Here is a 17235-nt window from a genome sequence, read left to right as displayed (position 1 = left end):
AATTCATACAAACTAAACAATTTACGAGTGTCACACTCCGTGTTATCCTGTCAACCCCTTCTGTAAACAATGGTGTTTCATAGTGTAACAATAAAAAGTCCTTTTCGACCATTTATATGAGAGGACAGGTGAAAATTGAGGTTGGGGGGGGGGAGGGGGACCTGTGTGAAATATTCACAACAAACTGAGATGGATTGGTGCACGCGCCACACGTTCGTTGGACGAGTCGACCTTCAATTGTATAGTCAGGTTCCCTATCCATAAGTTATTGGTTTGATGCGGTAAGAGTCTTGATTTTTGCACCCTATGATATGCATGTAAGGAATACAAACGAAACAGCGCGAACTTCTTTAGGTGAAATTCACCTTAATTTCCCTGATGAATCCGTCTCATGTTGGCTCAGGGAAAGAATGGGTCACACCTCATAAAGTGTCCCTTGCTGTCTTAGTTACTGTGTTTGCTGAGAAGGAGTTTAACGAGAAATGTCCTGTTGCAATGTCACCGGTCTTGGTGACCGGATCGGGCCAAATTACGGGTACGGACGAGGAGTCGTTTGCACCGTGGCCGGCAGCTTCAACTGGTGGGTCGGATGCGAAGGAATCACCGGTTGAGGGTGGAGGTGAGCTCAGTGCAAGTAGTGTAAGACCGGGTGCAACTGCTGCAACAGGCTGGAGTGTTATGGTCAGCCGAAATTTCGCACTCTCGATGTTAAAATGGATCCAGGTAAGCCTCTCTTCACAATTATGTCTTAATAATTAATCATGATTCATGGTATTATTGGTATGTTTTATCATGTTTACTTTTATTTTAATAATAATATAAACTTTATATATTGTTCATTTTCAGGATCTTACTTTGGAAAAGTTTCCGTATGGCGCCACCACTTTTTCATTCGATATAAAATAATCTAGGAACTTATTTACCTGATTGATATATCCCTTTTTGTAAAAATGAGTGAAAAAGTGGTGGCGCCATACGGAAAGTTATCCCTTACTTTTATTAATAGGCATTACTTCCATTTTGAAATTTGTTTTTGAATGTGATTGAGTTGAGTGTTTTGATTCACAATTTTGACCGACATTAGGTTTATTATTAAATTACACTTTATTTCATTGATTTTACTTCAGAGCTCTGATATGGAATTTCAAGATCTGCTGATGGGAGTGAAGGAAATCGATGAAGAACTGAGCAAAGATTTGGTAGAAATGTAAGTTTGCATTTGTTAAACAGCAAAATAAATCATTCAAATCCTCATTCAAATCCCACTCTTGTCAATATTTCTTTGTTGAACTCTACTTCTAGAAACTATATATTATAAGGCTCCGTATAGTTTATAGAAGTAGTTGAACCCCAAATCAATAACACACTATTTTGCTTGTATGTGAAGAAACAACATTTTAAAACTTGATCTTACATTTTTTACTCTACCAGGTTGAGTTCTATCAACACTTCAGGACTTTCTGCACTGGCTGATTTTATCCAATCTCTGGATAAACTACTTGATAGTAATAATGGTCAATCCCCTGTCCATCGACACAGTGTGCTTGGTAAGGATAATTATGAGATCTAGTTAAAGGCTACTCCTAGAACTCTCCCATGGGAGACGATAGCCGGACGTAACCGAAATAGTTCTAGGAGTAGTTATAGTCCACAAGGATTATGAGATCAATAATAAAATTAGAGTTGTGCATAACTTACATTTACTTTCCTAAACCGTTATTTAGGCGGGAAAAGTGACTTCTGTTTAATCGTTCCAACAGATTCCAATCAGAAGTTAATTATGCGTTCGTCTATAAAAGAAACAGATGTCAACAACCATTCAAGGAATAAGAATTAAACACTGTAACCACGTCTTTACAGGCACACAATAACAAATCACAGTGTGGCAGTGTACAAGGCAAAAAGACAATGACTTTCGTACCAACAACTGTTAATGATAAGTAGTTGTTGCTGCAAGTTTTGTTATGCATCTAAGATTCCACTTTCATCATTGATTTAACAAATTGTAAGGATTTATGATGTAATAAATGTTGCTGCTTTCTGGACAGGTATTTTCATTCGGCGTATGGTGCTCTCCTATGACAAACTCTCCTTTGACCAGGTGTCCAGTTTGTTTAAAGGTCTCAAGGTATACCTTAGTGGTCTTGATGGACACTTGACCGAAGATGAGAGAAGCAAAGCTATGATGGACATCAGTGTAGTGGACGATGGAGGAACAATGACTACAGAGGAGTTGGAAAGGACCAGACCTGCAAATCGACAAACAAAAAGGTATTCAGTTTCTTCATAACACATGTTGAGAATAGACTATGCAAGACTGAAAGCCAATGGACACTATTGGTAATTGTCAAAGACCAGTCTTCTCACTTGCTGTATCTCAACATAATGCATAAAATAACAAACCTGTGAAAATTTGAGGTCGATTGGTCGTCGGAGTTGCGAGATAACTATGAAAGAAAAAACACCCTTGTCAAACGAAGTTGTGTGCTTTTAGATGCTTGATTTCGGGACCTCAAATGCTAAACTTGAGGTCTCGAAATCAAATTCGTGGAAATTACTTCTTTCTCCAAATTTATGGCACTTCAGAGGGAGCTGTTTCTCACAATGTTTTATACCACCAACCTCTCCCCATTACTTGTCACCAAGAAAGGTTTTATGCTAATAATTATTTTGAGTAATTACCAATAGTGTCCATTGCCTTCAACTCGCACATAATTGAACCTCTGGAAATCTGAAGGAAACAAACTTTAATCTCCAAATTGTTGAATACCAGTAAGACTTACATAGTCTAGCATACCTTGAGGTTTGAGGCTTGTACTTGTATAGGAAGAAGAAGAAGAAGAAGTATGAGGAAAGTAAACATTTGTATTGGAACTTTACAATGGCCAGAAGAAGGACTAAAGATTCTTAACAGATGTAACTCTTATTTTCATGTCTCTTTTTCAAGGGAGGGTACATTGCACCTGCCATCAGAACAAACCTTCACACACCAGCAGGCAGAGGTGTTCATTGCACAGCAGGCTCGTCTACTTCAAAACGAAGAGCCAGGGGCTCTTAGTCCAAGCAGGCTACAATATGAGATAACGGCTTTAAAAGAGACCAACCCTGATCTGCCGGAAACAGTTAGTTATAATATTATGTTTTTGAGTGCTATATTTCAACTTTTTGTTTTTGTGTTTTGTTTCTGAAGATAATGTAATCATGGAAATGACACTACCACATTCTCTATTGTTGTTGCACTAGACACATGTATTCATTACACATTTCCTGTTTTTAAAGCTGAACCTTATAATGTACTTCTTTTAAAAGTGTAAACTAAGTTACTGCTTAATTCTCTTCAAAATCCACAGCATTTTCTCTCCTATTTAAACTCTCTGCGGTTGAGTGAGTTCTGTGGTGCTACACGCAGTCTCCATAGCTACTTTGATCATCTGTTGCCCAAAACCAATGATACAAACAGCAACAGAGATGAAGGAACAAGTAGAAGCTTCCGCTATGCTGCCCTCAATCTGGCAGGTCTACACTGCACTTTTGGTCATAGGTAAGAAGGGATTTAGTCTGGTGACAGGCACTGGTCTAACAGGCCCAATGATTTCATTTGATACAATGATTTCATTGCAGAAATGGCAGTGAGCTTTCCATATCTGTGTTATGATTGGTCCAAGGTGATGTAGTTTTTCAGCTTGCATATATGTACATGTACAAGTGAATTCACTGAATTGACTGCAAATCTCCTTTTGAAATGAATGCAAGGCCAAAGGAACATCTGGCAGCATCTGTTTGAAAGCTATCTGGCGTTATTCATGAGCCTCAAAGTGTAACAGCAGATGTTTAGGCTAGAGTTGATTTTACTTTCAATATTGTCCAATTATACGAATGGTTCAGCTGTTGTCATCTTGAAAGATTGGTTATTTCCATAAACTTGTTTTGGTAATGTTGAGATTGTTTTTCTTCTTAAAGGGAGGAAGCGTTGTTAGCGCTGAAAGAAGCAATCCGGATTGCACATGAGAGTAACGACAATATCTGCCTTCAACATGCACTGGTAAGTACATGTACTTACATCCAAGCTTAGGCGATTGTGTGGGTTTTCTTTGCAATAATTTCTCGGGTTTTCCTCAAACAACTAAAACTGAAAGTTTCTTTTTTGTCTTCTCTGTACATTTCCTGTATATGTTTCTGTTCAATTAGCAAGCACAGGTCTGTTTAGAAAAACGAGTAAATGAGTAAATCTTAATGATGTAAGCCTTATCTTTGCAGAGTTGGTTATACAGACTTCAAAAGATGAAAGGGGATGATGTTTCTCATCTTCTAGATCGCTCCATCACACGTTCAGATGCTTTGAATCTGCCGGTAAGTAGGGGGAAAAGAGAGATGATTTGTAAGGCTCGAAAAAATCACACTTGGCTGCAGGTCCTGGGCCTCTGACTTTAGCTTGGCACCTGTAAATTCATGACTAGATTAAATTCTACCATTTACCTATTGCTAGTTGGGGTGTGTGATAGCTAATCTGGTGTTGTGTTTTGCCTGGCTGATGATGAGGAATAACTGTGATCTCAGACTTGAAATCAAGTCTAACTCAAGACATATTTTTGTGTTAAGTAATGAATTCATTGCGAATGATCTCAATTTGTTTGTATTTCCAACAGTATCTGACATCTCTGGGTATTCAGCATTTTTCTCAACACAAAGGTCTCAGCTCTGTCGATCCTGCCAGGTAATTTAAATAGTAAATCAATCATAGCCTAAATCATGGTGCCACAGAATTCTACACTCTAGGCACCCTAAAAGCATGTAATAATACACCTTTCTATTGTATTTCACAGACTGATTTTTTCAGCATTTGTGCAAGTTGCCTGATCAAATTTTGTTGGGCCCTAAATCACAGAACTCTGCAGAGCCATGTAATTGGACCCTGTTTGAAATGACACCTTTCCTTTGTTTACAAACATCACAAAGTAAAGATAAACCTCTTCATAATCAAAATGTTATCCTCCTACTTTCCTTTTAGTGTCTTTGAATACCTGACTAAAAGTGATGTCCTGAACTGCAAACACAACCAGCCACAACTGGTTCAAACCAGTTTGGCCCAGCAAAGCGCCCTCTGGCAGATGTACGGACACAGGTGAGTGATCACTCATGACATCATAAACCAGGAATTTCATCTTAGAGAGGGCAAGGCCATTTTTAGTTTGCAAAGGTCAGTTTCGTTGCAGAATGTTGAAGTATATGGACAACTTTTGAACGAGCTCCAAGGTCAAGACAAGGGGCAACAGAGGCTGTCTAATCCCAGGCCTGTGTCATCATAAACCAGGAATCTGACTACGGTCCAACAATTTTCCTGCTAATTAAAAGCTTTGCATTTGAGAAAATAAAGTGTCTTGCTAATAAAGATCAACTAGAGGATCAGGTTGGCTCAGTGTTTTATGTCCTTGCCTTTCACCTCTGTGGACCCCGGTTAAAATCCTACCTCAGACTGGAGCCTTGCATTTGGGTTTGGGTTTTCAGTCCCTACCTGAATGCTTGTGTTTTCTACTTTGGGCTTTCCTCCCACATCTGAAACTAAACATTTTTCTTTTTGTTTCCTAGTGATCCTGTTATTAGCGCTAATGCTGTTGGATGTGTTATACTTATAAAATAAGTTCAAATAAAACATTAAAAGCAAATCAGGCCGCCGCCTGTATGCTACGTTTTTGGAAAGGGCAAGGGCACCAAGGCATTTTCTCCTCATTAAAAGGGCACCCTGTGAGGAAGTTTAAATTTTTTACCGGAGCATTTGAAGGGCACTGAGGCAATGACCAGGGGGCATGGAGGCAATCGCCTTTGTTGCCTCCGTGAGATCAGGCCTGGCAGATTCTTGGTTAAAAGCTATTCATTCTTTAAGAGATCTCTCGATCTGTAACTAACCATTCCTCATTTGTCGTTCTTTTTTTCTTTTCCGAAGGACAATGTCCTCCCACTGTGACCAGCTACTTCTTCATCTCAGTCATCAAGATCTCCCCGGTGGAGCGTCCAATAACTGCTTGATCACTAAAGACAGCGAGGTTATATGTCTTGCTATGTATAACCAAGCTCGTCTCCATGCTGAACAAGGAATGTATGCTGCCGCTCAAGACATCCTGAAGCTGGCTAAAGACAGATTTCCATTCCTCTCAAGACATGCAAAGGTAAGGAAATAAACTGTGTTCAGATAAAATGTTTTACTTCATTTGTCATATTTTGTTTCATTTATTTTATAACTGATTCTACTATTTGTTTTCTTTTTTGTTTCTATGAGTTTTAAAAAAAAAAATAATCCTCCTTGATTTGTTTGTTTGTTTGTTTTTGTCTGCCCAGTTATGGATGGAATGTGAACAGAAGTTGTTATTTGACAAAGCCATACTACAAGGGAAATGGCCTCAAGCTGAACAAGCCATTTTGAACTTGTCACCTTTGAATGAGACTGACGCCCTCTTTAGGTGAGTTCTGGAGATGATTTCATTTGGCATTATTGGATTAATGAATTAGCGCCCTCTTGTGGTGGCAAATGTTTACTCTTGGAGGTTTACTACTTCACCAAGTAGGCCTAACCAACCATGACCAAACTATTTTCCCTCTTTTCTGAAATAATGTTTCACGTTCTTGGCGCTCAATTAACAAAATGAAAGTTTTGGCAATACATTTTCTTGAAAGATAGCTTTTATCTTAAATTCTATTCCCATTATCAATAACAAATTATGATATAAATTTTGATATATAACTTTTATGTGTGAAGTTATGAGACCAATTTATGTTGCACCTTTTAAGGGTTAAATCCTTTTGTTTCAGACGAGCAATTCTGTTAAAGAAACAAGGGCAGACATCTGCTGCTTTTGACATCATCAATGACATCCTCGGTGAATGCAGAGACAAAATAGACGGGTACACCACAGAGCTTCATGTATGGTACAGTCATCTCAGTCTTATATCTTCAAACTTAAGCCATTTCCAAATTAGTGGCTATGGCTTGATCACCATGGTAACATGCGTTGAAGTATAGGCTGCCCATAGCAACACCCTTAGCAATAGCCACAGCCAACACATTGCCATAGTCTAGGATCTTGAGATTTCGTTAGTTTCAGACGTCTTACTCTCAGACTTCCCATACCAACAAGTAACATACATTACATTTTGTCTAGTAACCTAGTTCTGCTAAGCTTGACTTTGTTTGATGCTAAGCAAATTTGTAAACAAATTGTTTAAAGTGGACCCAAATCATAAAGTGCTCAAGACTAGTGTATAAATTTGACGTAGGGAGGAATATTTGAGAAGTAAATGATTAAGCATTGTTTTCTATTCTCTTTAGGACTCTTATTGAGTTATCAGAGCTGCATTCATCCACCTCCAATCACACTCAAGCAATCCCGCACCTGTTGCAGGCCTTGGCACTGTGTAAGACTCACCATCTCTCATCGCTGTATACCAAGGCAATGGCATGTCTAGCACAAGTCCAGGTAAAGTTTATTCTTTGTCTATATTATATCAGTTGCAACAATTATTAATATTTAATAATTTGTACACAGGTCAACTCTGGGGAGAATGGACATTATCTTCTTGTCAATTTTATTTTGTTTTAAATGAAAAGTTTTTTGTTTATAAAGAAGGCATGGATTCTAGTTTGTAAAAATTATTCTGTGAATTGCATTCCTAAATAAAGAATTTAGTTTGATAATCCTGTATGTTTTGTTATAGCTAATGATGAAGATGCACAAACATGCTATGAGCCTAGTGGATGGAATCATGCCCCAAGTTCTTGCAAATGGTGAGTCAAAATCTGGAATGTTTATCATTAACCCTCCTACTATGTGACCGTTTAATGTCATACAGATCTTTTAGTGATAGATACACACAAACCACTGTATTGCATACCCTTTGTGGGACTGTTTTTGTTCTGTGCACTTTTTAGAAGAAAACAAATGTTAAAAAAATACTCTGTGGACTTAAGTCCACATAGTGTTTCAAAACCATGCCTTGTGGTGCCACCCTTATGCTATGCCTGCCCAAAGTATTCTGCAGTATGATATCATATGGTGAATACATATGCATAACGCATAGACAATTGTGTGTTTAGTTGTGGGTGGCACTACACCCACATGGGGCCAAATGGTTTGAACTCACTGACGACAAGCGTTTACAAGAGTAGTTTGGGTAATTGTTATTCTTAGGATCCAATATTTATATTTCATGCAAGAATTCATCTGAATGCACTGTTTAGAATGTACGTCACTGTGAAGTTGTGAACTACAAGGCTGGCAATCAGCCAAGCTCACACGTTGTATTGTTGTTAGTTATGGCTGGATATTCTACAGCTGATTGAGGCTATGACCCAAGGGTCATTGAATATCTGTTGGAACTCACTCCTTTCACACAAGAAGGATTTTGATTAGATTTGATTTGAAATGGTTTATTAAAATAAAAACCATTCTCATAGCCAGTAGGCTGAATTTCATGTTTTGTACAAGTTTAAAAACATTGAAATATGTTACAGAAATTAACATCAAACGTAAAAAGAAAAAACAAATCACTAGCACTCCAATAAGTAAAGAACCAATACATAGGCAGCGGAACAGAAAAAATGGAATTGGGGGCCCAAGAAAAACAAGATTTGTACGAGAGCAATTTCAATATAACCAAGAAAACTTCAGTGCACCCCCCATCTTCGAGCGACCAAAAACAATAAAATTATGTAGAATTTTACCTGCATACCGTAAAATCCTCAAAATGGGACTAAAACTGATTTTTTTCTGACATATACGGCCACATTATCAAGCAGTAATATAAAAGCATTGTTCGTCACTCAAAACGTGTTTCCTATAACGTGTTTCCTACGTCAGCTCTGAAGAGGCAGCTCTGTTTACTTTGCCGAGTTACCACCCCCTAATCAGTATTTAAAATGTTGACATACTTGCCTAATTTCCTCAGGGATGACCCCGTAAAGTATTAAAGGATTAAGTAGATTGTTTGGGGATTGTCTGAAAATGTTTGCAAATAATGTTAATTGCTCAAATTTATACTGTATGGTGTTTGTTCTGCCACTGTAGTATTAGAAACATCATACATTTGCAATCAGTCCGTCTTTATTTTGATCAACTGCTTCTTATCCTCGGGGAGCATCTTAAGCTCCTTTAGTTTGGAAAAAATTACAGTTTAATTAAACTACTTTTCCAAACATACAAACGTTGCACCATCCCACCATATTCACACTAAAAGATATTTATTTTTGTAAATAGTAGAAGTAGGCATTATTATAATTTACCATAAATACGTACACAGTATTCAAGTAAAAATTATGTACAAAAGTTCTGCCGTTTGTAGGTTAATTTGGCAAGTCAGAAAAAGTTCAGAAAAAGTTCAGAAAAAGTTCATATGCTCCATATCAACGTGACCTAATTGTATGGAAAGGTTCTGACCAATAGCCAAAGTCTGACATTGGTGGGTAGGAACTAATAACCTTTGCAACTGGGCCCAAAGTTCATGGAGCTGCTTAGTCACGAAAAGTAGCTAAGCACATTAAAAGTTTGCTTACCAGAACAAGACTACCAGCCAATTTATACCATGTCAGATGCACCACATTTGAGTGGTATCTGGCTAATTTTTTTATTTGCAGAAAATTTGTAAGTGAAATGTTCAGAAATGGGTACTGGGCCTAACTGCATAGAGGTGCTCAACCCCATAAAAAGTAGCTAAGCACAATAAAACTGCTTACCACAATAAGGTTACCATGTCATATGAATTATCATTGACTGGTATCTTGCTAATTTGTATTAGCAGAAAATTGTTAAGAGAAATTGTCTGCCTAAGCAGCTCTATGAAATTATTACAAAAAAAACGTTAAATTTAGCCCTGGTTGTTAACCCCTTATGTCAAACCCTGATCTTGATTTCTGCTGAGTGTTTACCAGACTGGCCTTTGGGTAAACAAAGATCAGCTGATTCTTGTTATCATTTCAACATCTAGTCACTCTCCAAACTTTAACTCTTTTATGCACCATAAGTGGACACAGTCACCACAATCGAATGCCATAAAAGGTTACTTTAATTATCGTATGATTAGTGTCCAAGGCTTGAATTTGTGTTGAAATCCATGTGTGTCGCTCAAACTTTTTACATAACCAGAATTGTTTTCAGAAAAGGAGAAAAACCCTGTTGTATACATTTTAAACTTTAAAACTGTTTTTGTTTGAACAGGCGCATAAATGAGAACATTTATCTCATTGAGTATTGAAAGATATTTATAAGACTCAAAAGTCAACATTTGAACAATTTTGTTTTTGTTCAAGATATTACAGGGTGAGGTATTAGTGTTCAATTGAAAAACAAAAGACACTGGACTTGTCTGCTCATGAGTTTACTGGCCTGATGCTTAAATCACTGGCCTGATGCTTACATCACTGGCCTCGTCAGGCCGGCACATTGCTGTAAGACCTAACAAATCTTGCCCCTGTTCAAGTTTTGTTTTCTTGACCAAAAAAAAATTAACTTTGTCCTGTGCTCACCTTGCAAAGAGAGGTTAGGCAGGGAATAATTAGTAACACCTTTTTTGTAAAGTATAATCCTGCAGAACACTAGAAAGAAAAAAAATTGTCATTTTGTTGGCAACCTTTTCCTGCTCAAAATAGACACCAAAAACCTGAGCTTCGGAGTATTATAAAAGAAGTTTAGACTTTGGGTTGAACAATGGACGTGTTGACTAACCAGGGTAACCCAATGGTTATAGTACACATACTTATTTATACAGGGTGATTATTATCCCATTGTTTGACATCTTTATGATAACCACATTATTCATTGACTCCCTTTAGGTTGCCTGTTTATAACTAGAGAAGTTACCTCACCCAATTGTAAAACAGAAACTTATTAGATTACTCAATTTTTTAACAGGTTTTGCAATGCAATGAAATTTGTCTTCATTCTGAAGTTGATATTACTGCTGTGGTTTTACTTACTTCATATGGATAATGAAAACCAAAAATAATTAAAACAATAGGTATGGTTATAAAACATTCCAAGGTTTCCACATGATTTTGGAAAACAATTCTCTCCTCCATTTTGCAATAGAAAATAAATTACATTCAGAAAAAAAGGAAGAGGGTTTCATGGGGATATGTGCCCTTAAAGCAACTCAGACAAAAATTCAATTTCATGTTAAAGATCAGAAAAAATATTAATAATGCCTCAAGAGTCAAGACAAGTCTTGTTATTTTGTTTGCAGAATCATGGGTTTGGTCACAAAGTACTGCATTAAAGTAGTTGGCTGTAAAATTATCTATGCCTTATGTTTCCTGTCTCAGTGCAGTTATTTGCGGACTTATAACCACCCACAGAGAATAGTAAATGGGATTTGTGTGGGCAAGTTTTTTTTTTTTTTTTTTTTTTTTCTAAAGCAAGAAAAGAAATGGCATAGAAGTCCTGATTTTCCACCTCATCACAGGAATACAATAGTACTTCCTCAGTGGACGCCCAATACATACAAAATGCCCCTGCATCTGTGTGAATATGAAGGCCTATGCAATAATTATGGTCTATTGTACTGTTAACTCGTTGGCACTGATGAAGCAAAAAATATACATTTAATGTCTATTAATACTTTTTACCCGTTGCTTATTATAAATTGGTTTATTGGAAAAAAAAAACATTGCAGCCAAAGGCATATTTCAAGCCATTTGGTGCACCGTTTTTTGGCTATGGTATTGGTTATTCTATCTAAAAAAACACAATCACAACTGAGCTTACAATATTTATATTTTGTATTGTTAAACTCAGAGGATCTGAGACAAATATACAGAAATGTACTAAAGACAAACATAAACAATCCGTAAGAGTAGTTACTACTAAACAGATTACACATCTATTCCGGGAGAGGGGAGGGGCTTGTGCCCCTTCTGTAACCCCAGTCAGCTAGGCCTATACCTGTTAACATCATTAGTCTCCAGCACAGGTGTATTACCTATTGAGTCAATACGATACAGACGGATATAGATCGAGTTCAGTTGAAGCCCGGAACATGTTGTCTACGCGTGTGAAACTAACAAACACATCATTTAATGTTTAACTTGTTTTGTATAGCAACATTACCATATAATAGTATGTGAGGAGCTTGTATCTTTTAGATAATGCAGGGATTGTTGACTCTCTTTGTACCTAACCCTATGTACTCGCCCCTTCTTACCTTCGCCCCTTCGCCCCCTGATGCAACCATAACATTATTTGTCTGAATATTGGGCTGAATTGTCTATATTCATGTAAACACTTATGTCCTGTTCAGAAAGCTGACTTTGACACTTAGCATAGACCTAGTTCTTCATTTCACCAGTGCCCTGTAAATGCCCCTTTTCACAACTATTTTGCAACTTTGCATTTTTTAGGATTTGATGTTATAAACCCAGCCTTATTGACAAACTCCCTTGTGTTGTGTTTCCAGACAGTTGCAAAGGCTTAACCGCTCGGCCATGACACACCACAAAATGTGGCTTATGAGCATCCACGCCAATTTCCTCAGTGTTCATAAGCTCAGGCACAGTGTTGGATTTCGATGGAATCAGACAATATTATTGTGTCAGGTTTTTCTATGAAATAAGAAGTTATAGCTTGTCCTTTTAATTCTTTGATAGGTACTTTATATGACCAATGCTGTGTCAAGTTCCTGTATGCAAAATGCCAAGTCGCCTGCTCTTCATCTTCCACAGATGCTGGCAATAGAAAAACAGGTATTAATTTATTAAACATTTTGTTTTACCCATACACAGATGTGTGTTAGCACTGTATACTCAGTACTTTCCCAAGTTCTGTGAAAAAATATCACAGGCATGTTACTCGGGTGGGATTCTAACCCTCGACCCTTGCAATTCTAGAGCAATGTCTTACCAACTAGACTACCGAGGTTGCCCGGTAGCTAGAAGCAGTTAAAATCCCATGTTTTGGCAGCGGGTACCGCAAAGATACAAGAGATGTTAAATTTGCATCGGGAATATAAACAAATCGAGGAAAAAAACCACCCAAATTAATAGGTATTAGTTTACAGGTATGCTGTTTAGAAGGAATTTTACACAAGAACTACTTGTACTCTTTGTATATGTATTTTGGGATCAAGCCGGGCAGTCAACCTGTGATATTTTGGGAAGAGGCAGAATATCCTTTACCAAGTTTTGAACTATTTTTATTTAACTCTTAAAAACCTTATTTGATTAAATGCATCTGTTTTTACCCAACAGATGGGAATGGATGAATTGTTTACCATTAAGTCAATATGCTTTAAAGTGCCCTTGTATCATATTTTCATATGTCCTTTCAAAGTACAATCCTTTATCAAAAAATAGTTATCCACAGACAGACTCTGTGAATTGAACTTGTCGTTGTACTCGTAGAATATTGGTGATGATATGGCCTTGGGATACCAAGCTTTGTTAATAGTATACGGCTGGCAAGTCACAACCTTGACTCAATTAAACCTTTCAACTTTCTGAATCGGAACAATTTTATCAAAACTCAACAACCTGCAGTGATTGTGCTGTCAAAACAAGATATAAAACTTTTCTATTTGGAAAATTTAAACCCTATTACCACTTCAAATGATACATATATTGCAAAATGTAGAATTTCGTCTGCATGAAGGAGAGTCCAGTCTTCACATGCATACTCAAAACAAAACCTTTTAATGTCAAGTTCTCTAAGAAAAGAATAAACAACTGAAGATTTCAGAATCTGTGTATTGATAGAGGCAAACTTTGAAAACTTATATTCCATTTCTAAACAACCATTTAACTGTAACAAATACATTGCACTAAAATGTGACATGGGTGACATTATAAGTTGGAAATGAATTCTTATGTTTCTTTTTTTTTATGCAGTCTTACTATCGGTGGTGCAACTTCTTCAAGACACTGCGGATGGATACCACTCTATGGAGGCAGAGTATCGAGTCAAAGATGTCATCTATCTTCAAGTAAAGTATCCCCTTCTTGCCCTCTCACTTCCTTTTCTCAGGGGTCGGGGGAAGGGTAGGGGTTGACTTTGTATCAAAATGTTTATGTGGGCTTATTTCTGTAAACTTGTTACTTCAATAATGCAGGGTTGCATCTTTTTACCCTTAGTTGATGCTGATGGAGTCTCTCAGAATAATTTGGTGTCTGATGATTTAGATACACCTGTCTTTCTGTCTCAAGGATACAGCTTTGTGGTAATCACTGTTTCCTACATAATCAATTAAGTTAATGAGGAAGACAGGTTGTTAATATGTGAATAATATGACTATTTACCCTGCCATTGATTTCACTATTTGTGTTTGCTGAGAAATACATTGCCTGCATTGTAAATTTTAAATTGTTTGAACCTATTTCGCACCTTGTTTTCCCATTTTATTTCCCCCAAAAATGTCAGGTTGTCTTGACACTTAAAGAGGGCTACATTAACTTCTTGGTTTTTTTCTCTTGATTATCTTCCAGGCTCATCTGTACAATGAATTGGGTTATACATCTGAACGCAACAAGTGTGCCCTTAAGTTCCGCCAGCTTGATCAGCAGTATCCCACATCTGTATTTCCACCCACATCAACATTATAACCTATCCTATCAGCCAACGTTATTGATCTCATTTAAACAAATATAGAATTTCATCAGGGGCCAATTTCAATGTAAATGACAGTAAAATATTGCGAAGCAAAACAGGTTACCAACCAAAATATAAGTAAAATATAATTTTAGGGTTGGTTCCCTGTTAATTTCTGCCTAACAAATACCTTTTGTTTTGAAATATTTCTTCTGGCCAGTTGTTTAGGCCGATAGATAAAACACTTTGAGTTTATTTGGACAAAACTTTGAGACAGCCTAAGTCTACTCAAAACAAAGTTAAGTATTTATATAAATAATTGCTTACACTGTGTGTGTGTAATGTAGACCTTATTGCCCAGGTCCCAATTTTATACAGAGCTGCTTTTAAGCACTAAAAGTAGCTCAGCTCCAAAACATATATTCTTATACACTATGTCACATGTACCATTGTGCTGTTATCCTCAACTCTGCTTGGCAGTAATTTGTTAAGCACATCTTTTGCTTCAGCAGCTGTATAATATTTAATTAGGCTCTGGTTTTGTCATTGCCTATTACTTTTTGCAAAACAGACGGGTTTAAAAAACATTTGTTGAGAATATTTATGCACAATTACATAATTTTTGGAGAGTTGATTTGTGTCCTGTATGGATTTTCTTTTTTGAAAGAAGTGGACAAGTTTACGTCTAAAAATGCACAACAATATTTGTACACCATTTTTAAAATATTGTAATCAAACACAAGGTTTAGTAATACACTGACATCTGGTCAGGTATTAATCAATATTAATATTTACATTTCTCCTTAGACCTGGAAATCAGTTGTTATTGTGAACAGCTGTTTCAGATCTGCTTATAGTCCCTGACCCTAATTCATCACCTGATAGACAAGTTTTATATCTCTGATCATTACATTGAAGCTTTTACCAAAGTTCCCACGCTTAGTGAAACAAATGGAAATAATATAATAAAATAAAAGCAATGAAATATGAAATAGCTCAAAATTACAGAATAAATTCAATACCAGGGGCCCAGTTTCTTGGAGCAGCTTAAAGCACAAGGAGCTAAGTACAACAAAATTATGCTTCCATAAAAAGGTTACCAGTCAAACTACAAAGTGTGATGTACTAATTGTGACTGGTACCCTGCTAGTTTCTGCTAAAACAGATAATTGTTTAGCAATAATATTTGTTTTGCTTTTTCAGCTCTATGAAGTTGGGCCCTGCGAGACATGTTACAAACTGTTTATTTGTATTTCGGAGTAATTATTATCACAAAACAAACATTACTTTTTTGCCATCACAATTAAAAATAAAATACATTGTGTAAGTTTCTGCTTAGAGATATGAATAATGTACGTAGAAAATAGTATGTGCATTTTGAAATCTGACCATGAGTAAACTATTGTAATGAGCAAAACAATTTGACCTTACAGACTTGATTGTTCCCTAAAAGGTTATGGGAGTTGCTTTATTATTGTATCAAATCAAATTTCCCGTTTCATTGTCTCGGAAGATGGAGTGATATCACATGATTGTGTTGTGTAACTGTGTGTCCTTGAGCAATAGCCATTATTCATGTGGAGTTTAGAAGGACTTCCTTTAGGCAAACTTGAAGTGTTTTTGTTATTAACAATCGAAAGGTTGACCGTGATCCGTAAGAATCGTGATCTGTAAGAAACCCCGCTGTCTGTTGTGGTGAGATGCCATCTGGCGTGATCATGACGTGTGACGTAAAACTGGCCTACATTATGCGTCAATGCTAATTTTGTGTAAAAATGTATATTGTTTGTTCACTAATTATTGATTGTTGATGCAATTAAATTGACAATGCGAAAACAGGACAACGTTTTCGGTACTAAACTTTTAAAACTTTGATGTCAGTTTTGTATTTTACTTATTTTATTGTTTTTGTCACAAAAACATAATGAAATTTGGAACAATGTTCCCCAAAAACCTGGGAAAATTCACCTATAGGCTAAGATGTTTGGGTTCGTCAGAGCATGGAGGAAATATGGTATCCACAGCAACAATGTGAGGATCAAACAATGCGAAAGGTCGAAAGGATATAAGCAAAATGTTTTCATTGTACAGCTTCCCAAAGGTTGATTATTTTTCGCGAGTTAAGTTTTTTTCTGCAGCCGTTTCCTAACGATATATAGTCCTTGATAGTTTGAACAGTCAAAAATTGACCGACTTTGCAATAAATATGTCGTAGTTTTTTGTTTTTATTTCGTAATTCAGGCTGGTGGTGTCCTCGGTTCACCCCATGAGGGACCTTTTGGTAGTTTCTATGGTAATTATACTCATTGTTTTGGGTCCCGTGACAGCCACTCGCGCGATGCATGTTGCAAGTCAAACAAGGTTCAATTTCACAGGAGAATAACATTATTGAGGCCTATTTTTGTAGGCTTTATAATTTTAACAGATTATGAGTTCGTGCTTAACTTATTTTGTTGGGAAGAGGTCGTATTTTTGGATACTCGTGAAGTATGAAATTATTGTGAAATGTTATGTGAAAAACACTTGCTCCAATTTTAAACAATTCAATCGTTTCTATAAATTATAATAGGCTCAATTTAAAAAATGCTTGGTTCATTCAAGTGGGTGGCCGTGTGCTTCGAAATATGTTTTTTCATTCCGAAAGAGTAGGCAGTAGAAATACGAAATGTCTATACCT

General features: G+C 36.7%; 1 protein-coding gene across 1 annotated transcript; it reads left to right on the top strand.

Moving 5' to 3' along the window:
* Window positions 1–252: 252 nt before the first annotated feature.
* On the top strand, window positions 253–15254 carry LOC139948386 (anaphase-promoting complex subunit 5-like). Its single transcript, XM_071946528.1, has 18 exons — window positions 253–723; window positions 1128–1207; window positions 1432–1547; window positions 2049–2271; window positions 2948–3122; window positions 3351–3541; window positions 3961–4042; window positions 4258–4350; window positions 4647–4714; window positions 5009–5122; window positions 5942–6164; window positions 6334–6455; window positions 6805–6921; window positions 7322–7469; window positions 7708–7777; window positions 12626–12721; window positions 13862–13956; window positions 14456–15254. Exons 1-18 carry the CDS (start codon window positions 379–381, stop codon window positions 14570–14572), a joined length of 2475 nt encoding a protein of 824 aa, XP_071802629.1. The 5' UTR covers window positions 253–378; the 3' UTR covers window positions 14573–15254.
* The last annotated feature ends 1981 nt before the right edge of the window (window positions 15255–17235 follow it).

This window comes from Asterias amurensis, chromosome 15 (genome assembly GCF_032118995.1).
Source record: "Asterias amurensis chromosome 15, ASM3211899v1".
NCBI classification, from domain to species: domain Eukaryota; kingdom Metazoa; phylum Echinodermata; class Asteroidea; order Forcipulatida; family Asteriidae; genus Asterias; species Asterias amurensis.
Note: the sequence above shows the minus strand (reverse complement) of the source record. Positions and strands in the feature narration are given on the sequence as shown.